The following is a 25,946-nucleotide window of genomic DNA, read 5'->3' as shown; positions in this document are numbered from 1 at the left end:
ATTCTCAGTCTTCTGAATGTTACAGTTAAAACAATGGAATATGAAATTGGGGGTGAAGGTAGGGAAGGAACTTTGCAAGTCCGTTTTTGAAGCTTATTTATACAAGCCTGTTTTCAGTAGATCAAATCACTGAGGTCTTAAACTTGGGGGAGTTGGTAAGCTCAATTTCGGTTCACTGGTATTTACTTCTGAGTAGATACCCAAAAGGTTACAAAAGACTTGTGCAGGCAATCTGTTGATCCTTGTACGTCTCTCTTCCTCTCTCCCTCCTGTCCCTGTACCCCAACAAATCTCTTCTGCCTAGGGGGTGGCAGACACTAGAAATACACCACTGCAACTGCATTTAAGCTAAGATGTTAGAATATTTGTGAACAATCCTTGACAGCAGAGCAAATAGGTCAATGACTAATTGAAGAATTTTTCATCTAATACAGGTGGGTGGGTATAGGTGGACATCTAAATCCATATATTCACAGCTGAATGAAACATTCCAGATATATTTATGGATTAATCTAAGGGTGTGCCCACGATTACAGATGTCCCCACATGACGATAATCTGTTGAGTGGGGATTTAAAATGAATGCAGACATTTGCTGTTGTAATCCCAGGGGATGCAGATGGGAAGTGTGTGCATGGATATCAGGGACATGTAACTATGTTGACATTGTCCCTTTCCAACTTTCATCACTAATTAAACTATTGCCCTTCAAAGGGTAGGTGCTAGTTCAGGGAGTGGAATGTTTTGAAACATAAATTAGTGAGCATATTCCAGTATTTAATAAAAGGATTTTAAAAAACAACCCAACACCATTCCCACTCTAAATGAATGAATGAATGGTCAAAAGAAATACAGCGGGATCCGTTCCAGAGCCCTGTTCGCATCCTGAAGCGAACGTAAGACGCGTGCACGGGTCGCATTTTGCTGCTTTTGCGCATGCGCGCGACGTCATTTTGAGCGTCTGTGCATGCACGAGCGGCGAAACCTGGAAGTAACGCACTCCATTACTTCCGGGTCGCCGCGGAGCGCAACCCGAAAATGCTTAACCTGAAGCGTATTCATCCTGAGATATGACTGTACCTTAAAAACATACATTTGTGTTCAGGTACCAGCGGGTGGCGCTGTGGTCTAAACCACAGAGCCTAGGGCTTGCCAATCAGAAGGTTGGCGGTTTGAATCCCCGTGATGGGGTGAGCTCCCATTGCTCAGTCCAAGCTCCTACCCACCTAGCAGTTTGAAAGCACATCAAAGTGCAAGTAGATAAATAGGTACCACTCTGGTGGTAAGGTAAACGGCGTTTCCATGTGCTGCTCTGGTTCACCAGAAGCGGCTTAGTCATGCTGGTCACATGACCCAGAAGCTGTCTGCAGACAAACGCCTGCTCCCTCAGCCTATAGAGCTGATGAGCGCCCAACCCGAGTCTTCCGCGACTGGACCTAACGGTCAGGGGTACCTTTACCATTACCATATACCTATGTTCCATATGGCTGATTGAGGCAGAAGGTTACCTCAGTCACCCAGCAAATGGTAATTAGCCTAAGAGTAGGAAATAAAAGACGTATTCTATACAGGGATCTGTCTTAGTCAGCATCAGTTTTTGTAACTTAATCCTGGATGTTTTGTAAATAAACTGTCTTGGCTTTCATTGTTTATGAATTACTGTGTGTGTGTGTTTTTATATAGCTTGTATACAGTGGATATAGCAAAGAGACACTAAAGCAAAGGGAACTTCAGCTAAGTGTACTCAGCGCTGAATCACTGCGTGAGAACTTTTTCCTGGGCGGTGTCACACTCTCCTTAAAGGAATTTAACTTGAACAAGGAGACTGTCAACTGGTATCGACTTGCTGCTGTACCATATTTGTGAACCTGGCAGCTGAGAGAGGTGAAAATAAGAACAGAATTGAATAAACTCAACTTCACCCATATTTGGTCACTTTTTCCTACTTGAAGATAACTCACACACTTTAACATAAAACATGGCAACTTGGCAGATTGCTGTTGGACCAGCCTTCACAAAGTTTAAACAGGGCTTCTGGAAAACCAGCTCTGCTTCATGCTTTTACTGTAATAATATCCAAGCATTGCTGTAAATGAATTGTATAAATTTAATATCTGTGGATAATGAAGTTATAAACCTTGACTAGATGTTCCAAATTAAATTTAAGGGGTATTTTTTAAAAAAATTAAAAAAATAGATTAGATTCAGTCACATTTGAATCGCTTGCCTGTTGATATATTGGAAGCTTGCTTTATGCTGCTGTTATCGGACACAGTACCATGTCAAAAAATATCAAAGTAAAAAAAAAAGATTGCTCCTTGTCAGAAAAGAGTTAGTGGCTGTAGAAACTGTCAAAAGGGAGATTTAAACAGACAGCTAGTGAGCATTTGGACTCATTAAATCTCTTTGAGGCTATTATCAGAATGAGTGCCGGTAATGGAAGTAATAAACAATGGTGCCTTATTTTGTCATTCAGCTGCTTCTTATACCTCATTTCTGATAATTGTTTCTAAAACACTTTTTTATCCAGCTTTTTTTTTTAAAAAAAAGAATGAATGTTTGCTCACATGGTTTGCTATATAAATACTTCATTTAACATTCCTCCCCCCTTTTAAGTTTATTCAGCTTCCTTAAGTCAAACTCAGATGGCACCAAAATGTTAAACGCTTATCCAGTTCAGCACTCATTTTTGTGCGCCCTTAAGTTATACCTTGATAAACGGCCACATTAAGATATACATTGAAGCTATTTTATGCCATGGTTTGCTGCATAGCACATATATTTCCAGAAAGTAAATGTTATGGGTTATGCATTATTTGGTAGGGATTTGGGATTCCGTTTCCAGGTCACTTTAAAGTGCAGAAGAGCATAGTATCAGCTGCCGGTTGAGAATAACTTGCACTAGAAACTTTGGGTGATGTGATTGGACACAATAACAGTTTTTCAGTCTATGAGCACAAAAAGAGTAATCCAAGCACCTTATTCACTCCAGTAGAAATTGACTTGCTAAAATGCGTGGAAGATGCTCTGCACCACCTTTTAGTGGATTGCACTCTGAATCCACTGATTTTAATTGTATTCTAGTTTTCTACATTTGTGTGATACTTAGGGATAGGTTGCTATAAATAAAATTTACTAACTGGTAAAACGAAGATTTTAAAAAGCTGATGTAGGAAATGTTTAGATTGCACCATGGCCAATATCCAACATTCATCGTACTTTGAGTATGCCTAGTGAAATCAATGAACTCATAATTTAAGTCCATTAATTTTATTGGGTCTACTTTGAGCATGACCTAGTTGGATATCACTTGATACATTTAAAGCTAAAGCCCAAATACTTCTGAATAAAGCTGATCTCTCAACTGTCCGTAATAATGAGCTTAAAGCAAAATTATGCAATGATAAAGGAGGATAAAGTAGACAATGACAATCTTTATTTGCCGGGCAACTGAACTAAAATGTGATCTAATTTATTTACCCTAAAGCATAGTGAGGTCTCCATTTTCGGACCTAATATTAAAAAGTGCAAGGGAGAAATGGGAATAACATTTTGCTGCCTGAAATATTTGTGGTCCAATTGTACAATAAAACCTTGGAATATTTCTCAGTGTCAAAATTACATTGTGGCTAACAAAAGCTACTTGAGGTTTTAAAAGTCCTGGTTTTATTAGCTTTGAGTTCAGTATGTAAATAGTAACCTATATATAAACTAACTAGATTGTATTTCCTGCTCACTTGATGCTTTTTGAGATGCATTCCATTTCATCAATAGAACCACAACCAGACAGGAAAGTAGACTACTGTTTTTGTGAAACGTTCCATTAAATTACTGGAAGCAATATGTACTGCTTTTTTGCAGTCTGCTACTAGAGCACAGTATGTTACAGCACAAAACGCAACATTAAAACGACTCTTGGCTGGATGCTGGTTAGAATATGTATGCTATCTAATGGTAGCATTTGCCAGTGTTTGTCCATGCCTGTGCCTTTGCCCACCTTCACCACTTTTCAAAATAAAGTACACGTTGGTAGATTCTTAAACTGTTCTTCATTTACCATTAAAAACTGTAGAGGAACAACATTAATTTTGCATCTGTTGAATTATTTATAGTGGTGTGATACACAACAGATGATTATCTTAGTTTGGTATACACAAAAGGGGAGGAGGGAATAATTGGGTTAACATTTAACACTTTCGTGTTTTTAAAATGTGGTCTTACTGGCATTTTATACATTGTTAATCAAAGAAAATCTTATGCAACATGTATGGACTGCAGCTAGAAAGAAAATTGTGTCTATGTACTTTTGAGGAAAACATCTTGCTGTAAGAAAAATGATCTCCACGTTTTCTGTACTAAATAACCTGGCTATGACTTTGCACTGAATTTTTTAAATATTACTGCTTTTTTATGATCTACACATATGTATGAAAGCTCAAGAGATCTTTGATATTTCTCTATTTTTAAAATTAAAATGGTGCAGAAATCTTAGTATGTTGCCTTAAAAACCTGATTGCTCTTTCTAGGATACTATACAGTGCAGCTTTCAAATTGAAGAAATTTTATTTCTGTATTTGCCGAGTTAGGGGCACAGTATAATGCAGAGTTATGTATGCTTAAGCTCATTTACACCAATGGACTTAAGTCTGTTTGTTTTAGATTGTAGCCTATGCATGTTACATGGAGGAAAACCATTCAGGCAATATAGCACCATTCTCACAATCCATAGGAATTAATTTCCTTCTGTGCTTTGTACTCTCATACTGTGACTAAAAAAAAGTATGGCAAAGGTTCATAGATAATGAAATGCATTGGGAGCAAATGTAGAAGTTTGCCTTGAATTGTCTATTTATCTGTAAGAACCAAATACTTGTTATATTACACTGATAGCTAATAAGGATGTACAGTACAGTATTTCTATCGGTATCCTAACCCATAATATGTGGGTTAAATGTGACTCCATAACTGTCCTACAATTACATTAAACACTATTCTGGAATAAATAACGTATTGCCTCTTTTTCTACAAACACTGGTATGTGTGCGTAGGGAAGTAGAAAAACAAACACAAGCTACAAAAATAATGTAGGTGCCTTGTAATAGATTTTACTGTTACCCATTCAATTAGCAAAGCCTAAATTCTCTGTTTGCTAATAGCAAATTTCTATCTTTGGCTACTACTTGTGTCTGGTTTGAAGTGCAAAACTCAAAGCCACTGCATTTTCTGGAGTTGGTGGTTGTACAGCTCAGATAAATGAGGGCACCTTTAAAATTTCATCAGCTTAAGAGTGCACAGCTGCTATATTTTCCTTTTCTGCAGAAAATGTAGAACAGCATTTGGTCACATTTTAAAAATTACTACTGTATTGTCTTTATTTCACTATACCTGGCTGAGTTTTGTGGCAACAGCACACAAAAGCAAATACTCTCAGCGATTCACACAGTATGTTGGCTGGGTTTGCAAAACTTATGGCAGTTCTTTGAGTGGCTGGGATTTTATTTAAAACCATGCTGCCGTTGGGCTGAAATTGGATGTGGAAGGGGCTTCCTATCCTTTTTTCTTTGTGCTGTTTTCTGCTGAATAGCATCTCCACTCACTGCTTTTACTTCCTCAGTGGTTGTAAAAGTATAGCTGTTTCCTGCAGGAAAGGAAAATAGTCAAGAAAAACAGTTTCATGTCAAAAGTACATCACCTGAACATGCTCACATCTACTGAGCATAACAGTTTCACTAAAGTTTGCTTCTTTGTAATTGAATATGTAAAAAAATTAAAAAATTGATATCTCTATTAATATCTCTATTAAGACCTGGTCTTAATAGCGATATTGGATTCCTGTCTCATTACACATGCTAATCATCTGCATACTATCCCTTGCTTTTTCCTGTAGGACTAATTGCAGTCATTAACAGTCAACATTGAGTCAATCACCCATCTCCTCCTACCCTCCTGAGAAAAACCCCACCCCACCCTCCCACTATATAAGGGTCTGGTGACTTCTGTTTCAGTGTATCTGAATAATAATAATAATAATAATAATAATATTTTTATTTATATCCCGCCCATCTGGCTGAGTTTCCCCAGCCACTCTGGGCGGCTTCCAATCAAGTGTTAAAAACAATACAGCATTAAATATTAAAAACTTCTCGAAACATGCACACGAAAGGTTATACCAAGAACAAACTTAGTTGGTCTCTAAGGCAGTGTTTCCCAACCGGTGTTCCGCGGCACACTAGTGTGCCGCGAGACGTTGCCTGGTGTGCCGTGGGAGGGAGGCGGGCGAGTCGGGCGGCGAGAGGCGGGGCGGCGGCGGCGAGCACACGCGGGGCGGCGAGCGAGCTCCCTCCCACATCCCATCGCCGCTCGCTTCGGCCGGCCGCCCCGTGCTCCGCGCTGGTGTTGGCCAGCCTTGCGCACCCGGGGGATCTCCCCCCGAGAGCGCAAGGCTTGCGAGCGGCAGCTGGCAGCGCGGAGCACGGGGCGCCCTTCGGAGGCCATTCCGTGCTCCGCACTGGTGTTGGCAAGTCTTGTGCACCGGGGGATCTCCCCCCGGAGCGCAAGGCTTGCGGGCGGCAGCTGGCAGCGCGGAGCACGGGGCGCCCTTCGGAGGACGCCCCGTGCTCCGCGCTGGTGTTGGCCAGCCTTGCGCACCCGGGGGATCTCCCCCCGGGAGCGCAAGGCTTGCGGGCGGCAGCTGGCAGCGCGGAGCACGGGGCGCCCTTCGGAGGACGCCCCGTGCTCCGCGCTGGTGTTGGCCAGCCTTGCGCACCCGGGGGATCTCCCCCTGAGAGCGCAAGGCTTGCGGGCGGCAGCTGGCAGCGCGGAGCACAGGGTGCCCTTCGGAGGACGCCCCGTGCTCCGCGCTCGTGTTGGCAAGCCTTGCGCACCCGGGGGGCTCGTGGGGCGCCCTGAAACAGAGGGTTCCCCATGCTGCGGACTGTAGCCTGCCGCCCGACGCGCGGGGCGCCCTGAAGCAGAGCGCCCCTCGCGCCAGGCAGACATGGGCCAGCCCCACAAGCTCGGGGGACAGCGGGGAGGCGCAGCACCGCCATCCCACTGTTCCCCGACCTGGTTTTGGGGGGGGAAATAAAGGAAAAAAATTTTTCCTTTATTTCCCCCCCCCCCAAAAAAAAGGAGGTGCGTCCTATGGGACGGAGCATCCTATGGGACGAAAAATACGGTACTTACTATTTCATAATAAAGTAATTATAAAATACTTTCTTTGTGTTTATTTGATGCCTATTAAAGAGAGTTACTTTATATATAGTCAATATAGGCACAGAGTTAATTTTTTAAATATTTTCTAATGGTGGTGTGCCTCGAGATTTTTTTCATGAAACAAGTGTGCCTTTGCCCAAAAAAGGTTGGGAAACACTGCTCTAAGGTGCTACTGGACAATTTTTTGATTTTTTTAATGTATATTTCTACTGCGTCAGACCAACACGGCTACCTACCTGCCTCTTTGTAATGTCAAATATAGTGCTTGATTGGACAAGCAGATGGTTTGAATGTTAAATATTATGGATTAGTAATTGCAGAAAACACCTTTTTCCTGTAACAACAGACATGGCCCAGCACATCCAGAGCTCAACACCTTTAGATCATAGCTGTCAACTTTTCCCTTTTCTTGCGAGGAATCCTATTTGGAATAAGGGAATTTCCCTTTTAAAAAAAGGAAAACGTTGACAGCTATGCTTTAGATGCAAGTTTATTTTAAAAGAAAAAATATGCAGTAGAGCATGAGATTCTTAATTTCTGGTTGTTGGCTCAAGTCCTGTGTTGGGCAAATAGAGCTAGGGGTTCCAATTTTACAATTCAATGAAAACAAAGACAGTACTGTGCATGGTAGTCCCTTCTGGAAACTATACTGTAGGTGTCATGGTAATTGAAGTCAAGGGACTTATTACAACACTACATATCAGCGCTCTAGCTCAGGTCAAGCCAAGGAACTCCATATTTCAGATGGAGGTGGAGGTTCTTATTAAAACATGGTTTCATAATATACAGAGAGAATATATATATACATATATGTACACACACACACACACACACACGGTGGGAAAATGTCACCTGAGGAAACGACTTCTGTGCCTGCCTTATTTGACCCGAAGAAGAACTGTCACCTCTGTAATCAACATTTGGGGAAAAACAATGTTCAATCTGAAATATAGACAGGGTATGCACACAGTATCTATATGAAGAAATAGACCTCTCGGACACTCTGGGTCTTCTATGGAACCTGTTGCTCCATCCCTGCAAAAACAGCATAGAAGCGATCGATCCTCTCTGAGGGTTAAAAAGAAGCGCCCTTGGTGAACTCTATGAAGAAGCCCCTGACCAGGGAGACTCTGTCATTTGTCACAGCAGCTGTTTCTGATATTTCGCATTACTATGAAGTGCGCAATGAACCGTATCGATTGGTTTTGAGGAATCTGTTCTTAGTTTTGCTTATGTGCTACTGCGCTTTCGATATATAGCGATTGTAACGTTTTATGTCACTTATTTTGAATGCCATTTCCCGCGAGTGCAAATAGACGGGCTGCGCCGCCCCTCTAGCTTGCTGCGAACTCTATGGTTCTAGCCAAGCAAAATGGACGTCTCCTAACAAAACAGGAAAGCCGAGAGCGGCGGCGGCGGCCGAGCGCGCTGACGTCACTTCCGACTTTAGGAAAGAGTAGATCTGCACGGCCGCCTCGCTTTCCTCTTCCTTTTCGCCGCCGCCGCCGCCATCATGGGTCGCATGCACGCTCCTGGGTGAGTCGTCCGCGGAGCGGGGAAAGGAGGCGAGGGCCGGGGCCCGAGAGGAGGGCGCTCTCTCTAGCGCTCCTGGGGCCGGGGGGGGGGGGAAGCTGGTGGGGCCGGGCTATGGGCTGGCGGCGCGTTGCTTCGTGGCCCTTTCTCGGAGGCCTCGAGGAGAGGAGCCGCCTTGTGTCCCGGGTGTCCATGGCCGGCCTCGGCCTCGCTGTTCCTGGCTGGCCATTAGCCTGGGGCTGGATCCTGGGGCTCCTTGTGAATGGAGACTCAGGGTGGTTTTCACCCTGGGCTTCCCGACTTTCTCCCGGGGAGGCCTCTGGAGTCGGGCCGCGGGAAACGTGGGCTCAGACTTGATGTAGTAAAAATGAAATCGTTGTGGGGAGTAGCTTTCCTCCCTCCCTCTTTATAAAACCAGAAAATAGTGGGGCTGTTGTAGTTCAAGAGTTTTTATTTTTCCATTGGTTTGACTGCACACGGTACGGTCTTGGAAGTATCACGGGTGGTCCTAACATTTATGGGTTGCTGCTGCAGCAAGTTGATGACTGTTGGGTATCAGATAATGAGCTCCTTGTCTGCCATGTTTCCAGAAATGCATGTTTAAAACTTTATACTCATTTCCTTCGGTTTCTTTTCCCACAGGAAGGGCCTGTCCCAGTCTGCCTTGCCCTATAGGCGAAGTGTGCCCACAGTAAGTAATACCTTCAGTTGTTTGTGATCCTGCTTTGGCTTAACAAATGTGGGGAATGGTGTACAGTCAAATAATATTCAAGTGGGTTGCCATTGTAGAAAACTATTTTGGCCTACAGTGTATAGACTAAACAGTGGTGCTATCATGCATTTGTCAAAGTGTCCTGTTTTCTAAAAGCTCTTAGTACAGCGAAGTACTCTCTAAAGTGCTGCAACACTTCTGTTCAACAGGTAGTTAAATAATAGGCAAGCCTTTCTCAAATATTTATACTAATGAAGCACACTGAAATTTGTCTGTGGCTGCAACTGTATACATTCAATTTAGCGTGGCACTGGAAATGGTTTGAAAGGTAAGAACATAAGAAGAATCTGCTGGATCAGGTCAGTATCTTGTTCTCACAGTGGCCACCTAGAAGCCTGTGGGAAACCTGCAAGTAGGATCTGAGCACAAAAGAGCTTTCTCTCCTGTAGTTTTTAGCAAGTGGTTTTCGGAAGCATGTTGCCTCTGACCATGACGGAGGAGCAAAATCATCATGGTTAGTAATCATTGATGGTCTTAGACAAATTTGTATAATGGCATTATGATACTGGCAGTTTTATTTTCAATTCCTTTCCTAATGATCCCTAACATGGTATTTGCCTTTTTCGCAGCTGCCACAAACTCAGTTACTCTCTTTATCAACCTGTCGGCTATGACCGCAAAATTTCCTTCCTGGTCAGTCTCTGCTGGTTCAGACCCCATATATCGATACTCCTCCCCCCATACACACATGTGCCTCTTTATAGTTTTTCACAGTGAATTACATTTGTCACTTTACTAGTTTGGAGTAGTCCTTTTGGATCTCTTTACAATTTCTTATAGTGTTCCTGAACAAAAGTGGTATACGTTTGTACATATGTACAATTTAAAAGCTATCAATTAAAACAAAAGTGCAACATAAAATGAATAAAACAGCATAGTAGCCACTGTGGAGTTACAATGCAACGCACCACTATTTTCTGAAAATAAATGCTACAAGGATATGCATTAAGATTTAGCAGAGAGGATTGTTTGAAAGATTCCTAGACAGTTGCATTTTCTAATGTATTGCATGGTTAATGTAGTCCCAATTTCATTCTGGGTGTTAGTTTATACTACCAACATAAACTATGTGTGAACTAATCTGGCTCACAATTGAATTATTACAGTGGCTCAAACTTACTTCTGATGATGTCAAAGAACAGATCTACAAGTTGGCGAAGAAGGGCCTAACTCCCTCACAAATTGGTATGTTGAGCTAATGTACCACATTTTGCAGGTATTACTCCTGTTGGCTACATAGAGTTTTTACAGTTCTAGTTGTGTTGCTTGACTATTGCTAGTGGAGTGCTCAGATGTAGTGGTATAGCTGCATTTCTGTCTTGGGTTAAGCATATAAGTCTTAAATCATGTGTAATACATTGGATTGGAGCTGTGTGTGCGCGCGTGTGTGTGTTGCTAAATAAATATTTCAGCCCATTAAATTTCAAAGATTTATTTGGTTTCAGCCCTCAAATTCCATTGCTTCTAAAATTTCAAGGTGCTGTGTAGTCACTATTAGGTTGAGTTTATACTTGACACACCCATCAAGTACCTGTATTTCTGAGTGTGCATAGCACTGTTTTGCTCAGGTTGCTCTCTGTGATAATTGTTAGAAACCATTTTTTATTTCCATAAGAATAGTTTTCCCTTGTATTGACTAATAATTCCTTGGTAGAGTGAGCATTTCCAATCATAGCTGAGTTGTCTTGTATTTCTAAAAGTGTGTAATTATTTCTCTGTTTTAGGTGTGATCCTCAGGGACTCCCATGGTGTTGCCCAAGTTCGTTTTGTGACAGGCAACAAAATTCTAAGGATTCTTAAATCCAAAGGACTTGCCCCTGATCTTCCAGAAGACCTTTACCACTTGATCAAGAAGGCTGTGGCTGTCCGCAAGCATCTTGAGAGGAACCGGAAGGTAAGAAAGCTGGCCATACTCCATCCTCAAGATTATAAAATGGGACCTGCAGTTGTTCTAAGAACAATTGCAGGAGATCGTGCCTCTAGGTTAGGGAAATCCTTTATGTAAGATTTCACTGAACATCCCCTTCCCCCAATTTCTAGTTAGTTTCTTTTGTTAAAAAGCAGTATTTATAAGAAAATTGGTTTTCCCTCCTTAGGATAAAGATGCCAAATTCCGTCTCATTTTGATTGAGAGCAGAATTCATAGGCTTGCTCGTTATTACAAGACCAAGAGGGTACTCCCACCTAATTGGAAGTAGTAAGTATAATTTTCTCTTGATCCTGGTGTAGAAATTTTCCATGAAGAAAAAAAAAGTAGACAGCAGGTTTCAGTTTCCTAACCTTATGACATTGGATGGGGGGTGGGGTTAGCACTTATGCAAGGAAAGCTGCTGTCATAATGTTCTAAACCTAAAATTTCTGTTACATCTGATTTGACAATAGGCTGGCGACCTATAGGCTCAGTTTTATTTTAAAGGGTAATGTAGCAATTAAATGCAATTGGGATATGCTTCTTTAAAAGAAGTCAGCTCTTTCCGGCCCATGTGAGTACTGTTGGCCTACAGGTGCTATATATGTAGTGCATCTATAATAGAATAACTTGTTAGAAATATGTGCTAATCCTGTTAACGGGTATACTAGGCTAGAGTTTCTCCACAGTTCTTTAAGCATTCAGTTGCCTCATTTGCAGGTTGCTCACTGTGATGATTGTGTTCCAAACATTCGTAGTTTCCACCAGAAAGGTTTTTCCTTTGTGTTGGCTCAGCCCTTCCTTGGATGTCTGAGTGAGCCGTTGGAATTGTCATAAAATTCCTAAATGCAGTCTTGTGGGTGTTGCACTTGCCACATCTTGACATCTCTCTTTTGCCTCCCTCTGTCTAGTGAATCATCCACAGCTTCTGCTCTCGTGGCGTAAGACCTGTTCTATTCACCGAGGGATCACATTGGTCATTTTTTGTGTCCCATGCAATGCCTCTTCAGAGAAGGATGCTGTAGAGCTGTCTTATTTAAAATTGGCAGAATAAGATGTTATCTTGACCATGCGAATAAAATCTGTTTTTTCCACCAGATTTGTAAAGATTTCTTAATGTAAAACTGCTTTTGTGCTGCAAATTAATTTACATGAGTTGTAAGTCAGTAGCAGATTGTGGGATGGGGGGGGGGAGGTGCTTACCTTACCTCCTGGCAGGTGAATCACTGCAGCTTTCTGAGAGAAGCAAGATGGTGGTGATGCAAATGCACCAGCACAGCTAATGTGGTGGTGTATTTGCACCATGCTGTTCTCCCTGCCATGCCCTTGTTTTTTGGTAAATTGAGTATTAATGAAATTTTGAGACTTGAATGTAAAAACAACCAATAATGGCTTCCTTCTTGCAGTTGCCTATTTCCAAGGCTTGTGCAGTTTTCCTTAAACTGATGATAATATAAATCATTTCTTCACTGATGTATAACCAGTCTTAACAGTGAATGGCATCCATTGGTGTCGTCCTCCTTGTGCAACAGGCTTCCATTTGAGCAATGGAACTTGCCTTTTCTCTCCATGCACCCTTTAAATCTACCTGCAGAGGGGTTGCGGGGACCCTCTGGAGCAGAGGGAGGAGGCACTGCAGGCTAAAGGGGAAACAAGAAGTCACAGCTGCTGGTGCATTGTTGGAAATCACACCAGGACAGCACCTCGGGTGGCACAGTGCATCTCCCTGTTAACCAGAAAGTTGGTGGTTCAAGCCCACCCGGGGCAGCTGTGGGCAGGATTCCTGCATTGCAGGGGCTTGGACTCGGTCCACTCTTCAAGTCTATGACTCAGTATGTTCAAAGAAGCACCCTTTATAAGAGGCCATTTTAACAAATATTTCAGTTGTTGGGGGAAAATGGCTACTTCAGGCTGAAAGGTGTTCTCCAAATAGATTCTGTATGACTTGATTTTGTAGGGCAACGCAAATCTTTTTCAACTTTGAATGAGGGGTTCCTTATTCAGATGTATGACTTGTTGCCACATCAAGGATATGCCCAAGTCTTCCCTTTCTTTCTTTCTTCCATCCCTCCACCTTTTCCCCATTGTTAAAGGTAGCATGAGCCACTTGCAAGTTTTTTGTTCACTAATGAACATTTCCCCAACACTCATGCATTGCCAGAAGTATTGCCATTTGAAACCAAGTCTTCATTCACTTTAGCATCACTGTTCCCTGAGCTATTTTCATTACATTCTAGTTATGGTTACAGATAGGTAGCCGTGTTGGTCTGCCATGGTCAAAACAAAATAAAAAAATAAAAAAATTCCTTCCAGTAGCACCTTAAAGACCAACTGAGTTAGTTCTAGGTATGAGCTTTCGTGTGCATGCACACTTCTTCAGAAGTGTGCATGCACACGAAAGCTCATACCTAGAACTAACTCAGTTGGTCTTTAAGGTGCTACTGGAAGGAATTTTTTTATTTTTTTATTTTATTCTAGTTATGTTTTGCTTTAGGCAGCAAATGATACAAGCTTTATTTAAGACACCTAGTTAAGCAGCACACAAAAGATACGTATGCACCTCTGCTGTCGGCTGGTTCGGGAATGTTTTTGCATGGTACTGCAAAAGCATGCAACATTACACAAACATCTTTCAAGAACACTGGATCCAAACAGACGGGCAGGTTCTGAGAGCTTCCAGAGTGTCAAACATTTTGAGTTCTCCAAGAGGGGCCAGGGGAAATAAAAACACTATTGGAGTTAAAGCCGTATACGGTAGTTTGCATTGGTTTTCTATTTTTGAAGTGTTTTCTGCAGAGGAACAGAATCTGACATGCATTGCATAGCATAAGAGCCTACTACACTAATCCAGCCCTCCAGCAGGGATTTGGTTTTTCCTCTGAAGCTTTCTGTTAGCTTTATGTGGCATAATGATGGCGTCTGAGCAGCAGAAGCACAGTGGGGTAGGCAGGGATTATTCTGTGTAGACTCTAGAACTGCAGTGTTAAATATAAAGTATCAAAGAATGGAAAATTTTGATCTACAATACAAACACAGTGGTTAAGAGTTTGAATAGGACTGGGGAGACCAGCCATGAAGCTCACTGGCTAAGCTGACCGTAGGCCACTGACAGCCTAACTTACCAATAGGGTAGTTGGGAGGAAGGACCAATAACACCTTGAAATTCCTGAAAGAAAGTGTATAAAGAGAGGATGGTTTAATAAGCTATTCCCGAAGTGAATCGATTCACCATGCCATTTTTTAACTTTGATACTTCAACAAGTACCAAGAAATAGTATGTGAATAAGCGGGTGCACAAAAGGCTTTGTTAACTTGCAAATTACCGTAGCTATTTTAAGGAACACAGGAAGCTGCCTTATACTACTGTATATTCTATGTTGGCTGGCACCAGAAGGAATCCATTCTCAGACCTTTTGTGTGTAAAAAGCATATGATTTATCTTGCTCCTAAAATATCCTGCACTGAAGAAGATTATTCATTATGCATTTCCAATAGTAAATCAGGTTTTAGGCTTCATCCCCCAGAAGAATGAACTACTTGTAAATGTTATCCTGTAAAAGAGGTTGCCTGTTTTACTTATTTCAAGGAGATGTAATTTCAGTAATAACAATCCCTTAGGAAACTCTTCAACTTTCTTGCGCCTTGAAAATGACATATAATGGACATACCACCACAGATTTCCGTAGAAAAGTTGAGTATGTGCTTAAATTTTTCACAATGAATTTGTTGGCACTTAGTTTTGAGTGGAGTCTAATATTCATATTTTACAAACTAGGACAGGATTCCTGAGATACTGTACATTTAAATCAAGCCCAATGTTTCATGTTAACTCTGCTTTCTAGATGAGGTGGGAGGGGCGGGAATTAGGTCTTGCCTGGAGTCCTCAAAATACTGCACTTTGGAGAAGAGCTTTCGGAGTTAATACGAATGGCAATAACACAGTCAAGCTTTTGATTCCATGCTTGTGCACGCAATAATCAAAAATACTGCAGAACATCTCTTGTGATCCAGGCAGAGGGGGAAAGCAAGATGACTGCCCTTTTCTGCAGAGCCCATAAGCAGCTGTTGCTGTGAAGTATCAGCAGAGGTCCCTATGCTCCCAGCATAGTTGTATGTTGACACTGGCCTGGCAACATTTTAGAATGCAGGTCATGTGATCAGCTTTTCTTCTGCAGCCAATACTACCGCCTTAAGCTGCCAAGAAAAGTATTCAGAAAGCACTGCATTTTGTTTGTGTGTGTTTGCCAGATCAAAGTCCTTGTGCTAACTCAAAATGGCAAAACACTACTTCAGTGGCAAACCTGTGGCTGGTTTTTCTTTTTCCACTAATCTGAACTGCTGGTTTTATTTGTGCTCTGTTGCTGAACAGATCTTTAGAATTGCTCTGATTGCATTAATATAATACGCTACTAAAAGCTTGCTACAGCAGGTGTATCTTCTGGTGAACTGGGGACAGATGTTTCACAAGGGATGCTGGTTTCAGGATTTTTATTTCAGGTTTTTTGAAACACGATCTGGCTAAGGCATTTTAATTCTTTGTAGTAAAACACACACTGCATTCCACAAATATGCAATGTGTGTACCTGTGTCTACAAACAGCTGAACTGCAGTTATTCACCTGTAATGTTCAATGCATAGTTGAGATGCATAATAAATGAGCAAGCACACAAAATGTGTAGTGACAGATTTACTTGTGTTCAGTGTAATATGTGAAATGTAAGGCTTATGGTGGTGGTGTTTTACAACTCACAAGGCTGGAAAACAACTTGTAATCAGTAGCAGGCTTAAGTTATTTCGGGTTTTTTACTCCATTGGAATTTTTGAAAAGTAGCTTACATGTCACTATCTAGTTGGTGGGTGCCCACTGGGAACATCTTGCACAAGGGTGCCATATAACTTAGGGCTGTTTTCAGGGGGCCTAATCACACACATACACACACAATTTCCTGTTTTGTGAACAAGGAGCTACCAACATGGTTCAAGTGGCAAGGATGAACTGCCAGTGGTTAGGGAATTTAGTCCAGGGAAGCCCAGGGTGAAATCCCTTCCACAAACCTTACTCTGGAAGCCTTGTGTGCTTGTAGTGAGAATAAAAGTGAGCTGTTGTGAGGTGCTTTGAGGAAAAGTGAGATAGAAATTAAGTGAGTACATCACTACACCTTTAGATCTTCAGATGCAAGGGGGAGTGGAGAGCTATAAGTAGCCCCAGTGGCACTACTTACAGCCCAGGGCTCCACTTAGAAAAATGAACAGGAATACAGCAGGGCTGGGTTACTACCTTTTGAAGTTAAGTGTGGGGCCCCACATAACACCATTAAGTCCAAAGTCTAAAAATGTTAGCAAAGTCACTTAAATAACACAGATGGAGTCCAAAGAGAAACATGTTAATGAGAGAAGTGGTATGCAGCTTGAGGAGAAAGAAGCAAAAGAGGTTTTGTCCTTCTTAGGTTAGGTCTTGCTGAGAACAGAGTTAATGTACAGTGCAACTTAACATCCACCTTCCAGACCTATGCAGCCAATCAGAGCAGGCACCACCTCACCAGAGATATGCCACTCTGACCAGTTGCTAAGCAACACCTCCCCATGGGCAGTTGACTAACACGGAAAACAGAATTAACCGCATAAGTTACAAACAGAATGATCCCAGATGTTGCACTTTCAACAAATACCACCTTCCCTAATCCTGTGCCATTCATATGTTTTGGACTACAACTCCCATCAGCCTTAGCCAGTGCCACTGTGCTTGTAGTCCAAAACATTTGGAGGGCACCAGTCTGGAGAACATAATATTTCTCACAAGGAACCTGTTTTTAAATATGAACATAGAAAACCAGGCTAACTACCATATAAATGCTGCATAGGATCCTTAGCAGCTGCACTTCAAGCTGCTTTGCCTATTAACAAGTGTTGTAGATCATTACGTGTCTCTCATTCATGCCCTGCTAAACAGCACAAAAATATAAAGCCACCTTATCCCCCGTCTTAAAGACACTTTTATCTCATCCTTACTCCAAAGAGATCACAACAGCATACATGATTCTTCTCTCCTGCCCACCACAACAACCCTGTGAGGTAAACTAGGCTGAGAGAGATAGGGACTAGGCCAAGGTCACTTTGTGAAGTTCACACAGCTGAGTGGTAATTTGAACCTGTTTCTCCCAATTCATGTTGTCATCACAGCTCTAATCACTGAATCACACTAGCCCTCCATATTTTAACTCTCCCACCTCTAGAAATCATCAATCCTGCACTGGCTGTAACTATGTGTTAGTCATCTCAAGACTCCCAAGCTTCCTGAAAGATTCTTTAATAGATCAAAAGAGGTGAGGTTGCACTTTACTTCCACTCAGATCAGGCAGAAAGCCTAACAGATCGATCACACATGATAGATGCTTCTGTCTCCTGCAATAAGCTCCAAAGACCTTAATGAAAAACTACACTTTTCAAGCAACTCAGTTGCATCTGGCTGCAGCCACTGTGTGCTTTGGGCATAAAGAAAGAGCAGTTTGACTTTTGCTCCCCCCACTCCCAATAAGAGCTGAGGTATTTCATGATGGTTAGTGGCTGTAATCAGTAACACCTTTAGTAATAAGCTGAGATCTAATCTTTACCTCAGCCACCATGCACATTTGTTCTTGAACATGTGACTATTTAGTAGTTCTCTCAGACACACAGGTAAAGACAGATGTCAGATAAAATTTCTTCAGTTTAATGTTGTTTCATTTATTTTACGACCACGAGCTAGGTCTAGTATTTGCTCCATAATGATCCTATCCTGCACTAGCTGGCTCATAGACAATTCCCACCTGATGTCCAGATGAGGCTTCACCCTCCTACATAAACCTCCCAGAGGGTTTCCCTCCAAAACACAACAAGCCTCTTAAAGAGATATCACCACAAGGTAGCATCTGAAGCATCTGTTTTCACTGACAGAGGAACTCAGTACTGGTAAAGGGATAACATGGATTTTCAGCTGCTGAAGATAGCCCTTTCTGGGGCTTGAAATTTGAGGGGCCCAGCTTTACTTCTGGGATCCTCTGAAAACTACAGAATCGCTTCTTCACCATTATTAAGAAAATACACTTAATAGTACCAGCATACATTATAAAGGCATGTGTTCAGGCAGATAACCACCGATTCCTCACTCTGCTCTAAAGCAAGGATAACATCTTAAACTGAGAATGGGGAGGTGAGGCCAATCTGCTTGGAGTCTTGATCCTTCCAGGCCATAATTTCATCTCTGCCTTGCCCTTGAAGTTTGACTGTGGAGAATCCATCGTCTTAAGCCAGCAGGTATATATTATCCTATTTCCTTTTATGCATGTTAATTTCCCATAGTATATAATTGTATTATATACTATTTGACCTGAGACAGCAGATACAGCTAGTTTGGTTCCTAAAAAGAATCAATGGCGGAGCCTGGATTTTAATTCACATGTGCATTACGAGTTGCTTGAGTTGCATGCCATGCTTCTGGTGAAGCAATTGTATGGTTAACCCTCCTCCCTTTCTCATGTCAGTTTGGTTGTGGGAATTTAGCCCTACGAGTGCAGTCATAGGAAAGAACATAGGAAGCTGCCTTATGCTGAGTCGCACACTGAGTTTAGCATCATCTTTCTAGGGTTTTAGACAGGGATCTTTTCCAGGCCTACCTGGAAATCCTGGGAACTGGACCTGGGGTATTTTGCATGCAAAGCACATATATTTCCACTCAGCCATAACCCTGCTGCATATTGCCTCAGGTATCGCTCAAATTGGCACCCAGGTCAAAATTCCAGCATATGGAAGGACTATGCCTCTCAGCTGAAGGTGTCTATAGCAGCTTATCAGCAGGAGCAATACATCTCTGCCATCCTTTCCCTCAACAGAGAGCGCCATCTTTTGTGAGAGGCTCCTTAATGAGCTGCTTAGTCATTGGAGATGGCTTTTATACTGTTTGACCCACTGCAGAGGCCAAAAATCCAAGTGGAAGTAGGTCTAGACATATAAATACTTGGCAAAGGGTAGGTGTTAGGAAAAAAGCAGCCCAATAAAAGACATGCATGGTAAGAGACCTCTGGTGCGCTGGCCTGTAAGTGCAGCTCTTGACAGGCAGTGAGCGGGTAATAAATGTGTTGGAGGTAGCCAAAGCTGCACATGGGTAATCAAGGATGACACACTCCCCGGTGAGCCAAGCTCCTACACACAAACTTAAGGCTCTTGCCACTTTGTCAGGAAAACAGGAGGTGCCTGCAGCTCCCATTGGTTTCGGTGAGATTTGTGGTTGCTCTAAAAGTCAGGCAAACCGGGTATGCAGTAGTATATGGTGGCTGAAAAGCTTTCTAGGCGGCTAGATTAATGAGTCCTGAAAAGAGCTTTTCAAAGAGTGCAAATTAAAGTTGAACTAAAAGAAACCATGGGAGCAGCACAAAGGCCAGGCATTTACAAACACAGTAATATCCTCCCACAGATTTCCTGAAGCAGCATGTTCTTACAGCACTGAATGCTCTAGAGTTCTTGGGGCCACTTTCCTCCAGCCTCGTGGCAAATCACAGGCTTGTTGATCACATAGAGTTGCGCTTACAGCTTCCATTTTATTACTGCGGTACAAAACGCTTTCATTATGATTCCCCCCCCCCTTTTAATCTTACTACTTCTTGGGGGTGGAATTATTATTAACAATGGAAATAAGTGAGCTTAGAAAAGCTGCAAAGTGCTTATAGAAGCAGGGCATTTATTACCAACTAGTAATTTTATTCTGGTCTGATTCTCCAGCTCTCACTAGCTCCTAGTATAGCCATCTATGAAGGACAGATTGCTTTACATTGGAAATATATTTACATTTAATCATATGTATAAATGGGAGGAAGGCTTTTTAAAAACATGATTCTTTTATCTCAGGATATGATTTGTTTATTTACACTTAACAACACTAAGAGGTGTTATCTCAGGGTAACTAAATGATTTTTAATCCATTAGAAAGGAGGTAAATTGCATTTCATCTAGTGAAAACCTGTTGCACACTATTCCTGTCAGCTTGCTTATTTGATGGGTGAGTTTTGTTGCTTCAGGAACTGAAGAAACAAGCTTTCAGTTTTGAACCTAACATGCTGTTCCCTGCAGGTTAATAACCTCTGCATGGGCTCTGGCCAATCTTCTTCACTTGTTCAAATTGTCTCCCAATTCTACCGCACATGGTGATTTATTACAGTGGTTATAGTGACACAGTGCTGCTTTCAATCAAGATTGATTCTAGATCCCGCAATCCACCAGGGTGGGCGTGCTAACTTGCTACCTATTTAAAACCTTCCCCTTGATTAGGTTATCCATACCTTTACCTCCTTGCCCAATCCAGGTGAATGAAGAAGGAAGTGGTGATTGCCTACCCAATGTCATTGGGCAGGTGTGGCTACATCCTCCCCACTGCCTTCATCCGCTTTCAAATGGACAAACTGTGGGGTAATGCAGACTCAGTCTGAAAGGAGCTTTTATTTTTGGAACAAAACCAATTTCTCAGAAAACGCTTTTCAAGGGCAAACAATATGCAGTAGATCTAGGTTGTGTGTGGACTATATAGAAAAAAGTCTCCATTGATTCTAGAATAAAATGTCGTGTGCATGCAGCCTCAGTTCTGCAAATAGAATGATTCCTTCTCTTCAGAGAAATGACTTCAATCCAGCACAGCTTGCTGCTTGAGGGAAGGGAGGGAGATGTTTTTGTTAGCAACTGTGAACTGCCCTGATTTCTTTTTTAAATGAAGGGAGCTCTATAAATGGTTTAAATGAATAGAATTAAGTCAGATACTCCCAGCTCACAATAAATGCATAGAAAAGGAACGTGAGCTCCTTGGAGAAAAAGGTGGGATATAAATGCAATAAATAAAACAAATAGGGAAACTATTCAGAAGTAGCCTCTGGGATCTTAACGACTGGTGTTCTCTCTCCACTCCTGCTGCCGCCCCCAATCTGACTTCATATGCTATGTGGCTCAAACACAGAGCCATGGAACAATAAAGCTATTCAGTTCAAACCTAAGTCCAAATATTCTATTACCATAGAGCAGTCTGTTTATTTATTTAGCACCATCTATGTACATAGCACTTTATGAAGAACAGGTATGACAGGGTTATTCCAAAGGCTTACTATATAAAATAAGACACTAGGAAACAACATAAGAAAGGACACGGTTAGGCAGGGTAAGGATATGTGATTATTTCAGTTTTACATACTTTGGATCAGTTACAAAAAGGCACAGGGACTAGAGGTGATCCAAAAGTTTCTTGAAAAGGAAATAAGGGAGGTGATTCTGGAAGGCAGTTCTAGGCAGCAAGGGGAAATGGATGGAATCGTTTCAGCAAGCAGGAGATGTTTGAATGGCTGAGGATGGTAGAGCAGGATGAGCAAAGGTCACAGGTAGGGATGTGTTGGAAAACAAGCACAGAGCTCTTAAGGAAGGGCAAAGCCATGGAGGGGTTTAAAGGTGAAGATACAGAAACTTGTGTATGATCCAGGAGTGGACTGGAAGCCAGTGAAAGCATTTAAAGAGATAGGTCTGTTAAGAACCTAGATGCAACACTGAGCAGGTGGGGCTTCCATCTTCACAACCTAGCCCAGACTATAAAGCTATGCCAGTTGCTCCAAGATGCTGCTGAGGCTATGTGCTCCTTCTGCCTCAGAGGTTGTGTATGGTCCACAACTAGCATCCTCTCTGAGGATCTGGCTGTGCTTTGCAGTTTCTTTCAGAGCCCCAGTCTTACTGATTGCATCTGACTTGGATCCTCACCTCCTTTTGGTGATGGATATCTCAGGCGGACATTTTCAGTTTGAGCACACCCTAGGACATGTGAGTGTACTATACAGTGGTACCTTGGGTTAAGTACTTAATTCGTTCCAGAGGTTTGTACTTAACCTGAAACTGTTCATAACCTGAAGCATCACTTTAGCTAATGGGGCCTCCTGCTGCTGCCGTGCCACCAGAGCCCGATTTCTGTTCTCAGCCTGAAGCAAAGTTCTTAACCTGAAGCACTATTTCTGGGTTAGCGGAGCCTTTAACCTGAAGCATATGTAACCTGAAGCGTATGTAACCCGAGGTACCACTGTATTAGAAACGTCAATTATGCAGACATTAGCAGCTTGAAACACAGCAAGGTTGTTTCCGCCCTCTGCATTTCAAGTCACTTTTTAATGTTGCTATTCACCCCAGTGATGTCTTCACCCAAGGCCTATTATACCTGATTTGTTTCCCCATGCCAAACTTCAATTCACAGAAGTAGTCATCTGCACTTGCACAACTGCTGCCTCAAATGTACATACCTCAGTCTAACAGTGGCTTCTACTTTTTAATCAGATGAAAGCTTGTTTGGGTGAAAGGGCGTTAAACAGGAACATTTCTCAAGAATACCTGTGGATTGTGACTTAACGTCATGTGTACTTGGCTTCAAACTCCAGTGGTGGGAGTGTGCTAGAGCCAGAGTAAGCTGCAATGTGTACACAGTCTTAGTATAACCAAAAGCCATGCCACTGAACTGATTTTTAAAAAAATATATGGACTCTAAATTACAGACTCAACTGTTTGAAGTGGTTTACTCATGCTGTCAGCAGCCACCAAGCTATCCAGGAATCCTTTCTAGGGATATATTACAAAGGTCAAAAATAAGACTCATTCAAGCATTATTTCTGTCGTTAAAGAAGATGCTATGGAACACTGAGTATGGAATAGAATAGCGGAGATCACTCACATAGGTCCAGGCCAGCTTTTAACCCAGATACTGAGATGAAGGTTATTTTGAGTTCAAATGCTGCTGTAGTAATGACAGTACAGCATGTATCTAACTATGTGGAAGGATCTAGATATGACTGCAGCAGACCTCTGAAATAGGACACACTCATGGATCGGGGCAGTGGGGGAGGTGATGTTAGACTTTTCCTTCAACCTGTAGAACTTATGCCTTCCAAAAATCAGCTTTGTGCAAGCAAATCAGGACAAATGCTGAATAAACACATCTGGAGTAGCCTTGGTGCACTGGGCGACCAGGATTCAAATCCCCACACTGTCATGAAGTGACCTTTGGCCTAACCTACCTCACAGGGTTGTTGCAGAGATCTGTGTATGTCACCTTGTGCTCCTTGCGGGGGAAAGGCCGGATATAAATGCAATAAACAAAACAAAACAATGTATTATACTTATTAAAAAGATTGTGAAAATGCAAACAATTTTGGCTGAAGCAATTTTACTGACCTTCTGACTGAATTTGGAACACCTTGATGGGGAGTGGTGGAGAAGAGTCATGGGGTGACAACATGAAACAATCAAGGGGTGCTGCATTTGGGAACATCTGGTATTGCCATTTATTAGCAACCCCCAGTGGCTTGGCAGGAATTCCAAGCCAGCACCCAAATTCTTGAAATATCAGTTGTACTCACACATAGGCAGAAAACCTGAAGCGGTGCCTTTTGTCCTTGTGCTGGTCCACTCCTCACTTCTGCTGCATTACTGCTGCCATTGTTCTTGAATCTTGAGTAATGGGATAATCTACTTAGACTCATTTAGGTTTCACAGGCCATTGGGTACAGTACACTTAATAAGGAATTTGTGAGCTTTTCATGTCAACTCAGCTGTTTGCAGCCCTCCTTCAGTTGACTACTGTAGAGAATAAAGGAGACCTTCCAATGCATTTTACAACACAGTTGTTGCTCAAAAGCACTTGATACTTGTCAGTAAGCATTGTTTAAAGCAGCAGATTTCCCCCCTCCCCAGAGTTAATTAAAGTAATAAACTGGTTATGCATCTTGGCTGGTAAAATGTGATAACCTCATAACAGTTCCCAGAAGTAGGAAAAACTTGCCATTTGTCAGAAAAGGTCACCTTGTCCGCATGAGGCACAGGATAAGAAGTCATCAGTTTCAATTAAAAAATAATGTAGTGCTCTTCTAGACAACAGGAGGTTGGCAATTGACATAAACGCATAGAAAATTCAGGCTAACTAGTGGGCTTGGCTCCATTTTGAGTGTGGCAGTGATGGCCATTCACATCTGTGCAGCGCACATTTCTGAGACTAGAACCAACTTGCTGAACATTTCAGTACCACTGTCTTAACCTCTCTTGTCCTGCCATGTATCATTTGAATCCCTTGTTAGGTTTTTCCAAGTATCTGTGGTGTTTCTCCTTAAGCCTGTCAAACCATATTCAGTCCAAGCTACGAGCTTTCCAGATATTCTTACCCCACAGAAAAAGCTGCAGGGAATCAGAATGAGAACAACTATTTTAGGCTGATAAACACAACTGTTCAACAACTGACAATCCTTTCTTAGCTGGTTGTAGTCACCATTCTGAAAACTAGTACAGTCATACCTTGGAAGTCGAACACCTTGCTAGTCGAATGTTTTGGCTCCCGAATGTCACAAAACCGAAGTGAATGTTCCAGTTTGTGAACGTTCTTTGGAACCCGAACGTCCACTGTGGCTTCCACAGCTTCTGATTGGCTGCAGGAGCTTCCTGCAGGGAATAGGAAGCCGCGCCTTGTTTCCAGAATGTTTTAGAAGTCGAATGGACTTCCAGAACAGATTCCGTTCGACTTCCAAGGTACCACTGTATATTTATTTATCAACAATATTCATGTACTGCCCACTGACTAACGTTCTATGGGCACTGCCTTTTGAAAATTCCACCGGGACGTGAATTCCGTCTTTGAAATTCCGGTAATGTCCAGGAAAATTCGGACGTATGGCAGCCCTATCTGTTGGGGATGCTATACCTTTCTGCACTGAGTAGGCAATTGAACAAATTGGTGTACCAGGTCCCTTCCATCCTTCTGAATTCTCCTTGCTCTGCCAATAATGTAACTGCATTTTATTTTATTTTTAGCTTTGGTCTTTATATCCACAGTTATTGGCACTTGTTTCTATTCCTAAGGCTTGCTTTTCTTAATCTATGCAAAATGTAATAGAACAACCTGGATCAGCATTTCCTCCTTTTAGAACAAGTGACCTTTTATAGAAATACTGTCCTAATGATAAGTTAGGTATTTTTGGAACAACTGAGATTTATTTATTGGCCCTGTGCATATTTTTAGAGTTCCATATCCATCAGGAAGACCCATCATTATTCATGTGACTGACTCAGCAAATTGCATCTGCACTGCTATACTGCCAGAGCAATAGCATTATCAAAGTGATTAAAAGCAATTTATTCCGTGTGTGTTGTGTTGATGCTGGCAAATTTACCCTGTTAAAACATTAACGTCCCTGGTAAAGAAAACTGGGACAAGCTTTAAACAGGTCAATTGATCCAGTGTAACACTGTTTTCTGCAGCAAATGCAAGCCTTTCCATGTATAAGTTGGAGTTAAAATATTAAAGATTAAAAACAATTCCCTATACAGAATTGCCTTCAGATGGCTCGGGGGTCAGATAATTCCATACCTTCCAACATTTTGCCAATGAAAATGGGGACGTCCTAAGGAAAAGTGGGATATTCTGGGATCAAATCAGAAAGCGGGATGGCTTCTCTAAATCAGGGACATCCCTGGAAAATAGGAACAC

The 25,946-nt window shown here is 42.1% G+C and overlaps 2 protein-coding genes and 2 long non-coding RNA genes across 5 annotated transcripts in view; 2 read left to right on the top strand and 2 right to left on the bottom strand.

The window, feature by feature from the left end:
- PIK3C2A (phosphatidylinositol-4-phosphate 3-kinase catalytic subunit type 2 alpha) overlaps nt 1-5,005 on the top strand; it is a 58,792-nt gene extending 53,787 nt beyond the window's left edge. For both annotated transcript variants that reach the window (XM_081840061.1, XM_081840060.1), the window contains exon 33: nt 1,683-5,005. In XM_081840061.1, coding sequence (XP_081696187.1) covers nt 1,683-1,865 — 183 coding nt within the window. In that variant the 3' untranslated portion in view covers nt 1,866-5,005. The remainder of the gene's footprint in view (nt 1-1,682) is intronic.
- Nucleotides 2,183-8,533, bottom strand: LOC309330873. The gene is made up of 2 exons (XR_014151629.1): nt 8,183-8,533; nt 2,183-5,637 (listed from the first exon to the last, which is right to left on the bottom strand). It is a non-coding gene; the product is annotated as an uncharacterized lncRNA (long non-coding RNA).
- A 110-nt stretch (nt 8,534-8,643) lies between these two features.
- Nucleotides 8,644-12,525, top strand: RPS13 (ribosomal protein S13). Its single transcript, XM_081842494.1, has 6 exons — nt 8,644-8,750; nt 9,390-9,438; nt 10,626-10,704; nt 11,244-11,413; nt 11,616-11,716; nt 12,340-12,525. The coding sequence occupies exons 1-6, from the start codon at nt 8,728-8,730 to the stop codon at nt 12,371-12,373; spliced, it is 456 nt and encodes a 151-aa protein (XP_081698620.1). The 5' UTR covers nt 8,644-8,727; the 3' UTR covers nt 12,374-12,525.
- An 8,352-nt stretch (nt 12,526-20,877) lies between these two features.
- On the bottom strand, nt 20,878-23,979 carry LOC309331029. Its single transcript, XR_014151687.1, has 3 exons — nt 23,830-23,979; nt 23,488-23,531; nt 20,878-21,095 (listed from the first exon to the last, which is right to left on the bottom strand). It is a non-coding gene; the product is annotated as an uncharacterized lncRNA (long non-coding RNA).
- Nucleotides 23,980-25,946: the final 1,967 nt, after the last annotated feature.

This window comes from Podarcis erhardii, assembly GCF_964252035.2.
Source record: "Podarcis erhardii genome assembly, chromosome: 1".
In the NCBI taxonomy this organism is placed as follows: Eukaryota; Metazoa; Chordata; class Lepidosauria; order Squamata; family Lacertidae; genus Podarcis; species Podarcis erhardii.
Note: the sequence above shows the minus strand (reverse complement) of the source record. Positions and strands in the feature narration are given on the sequence as shown.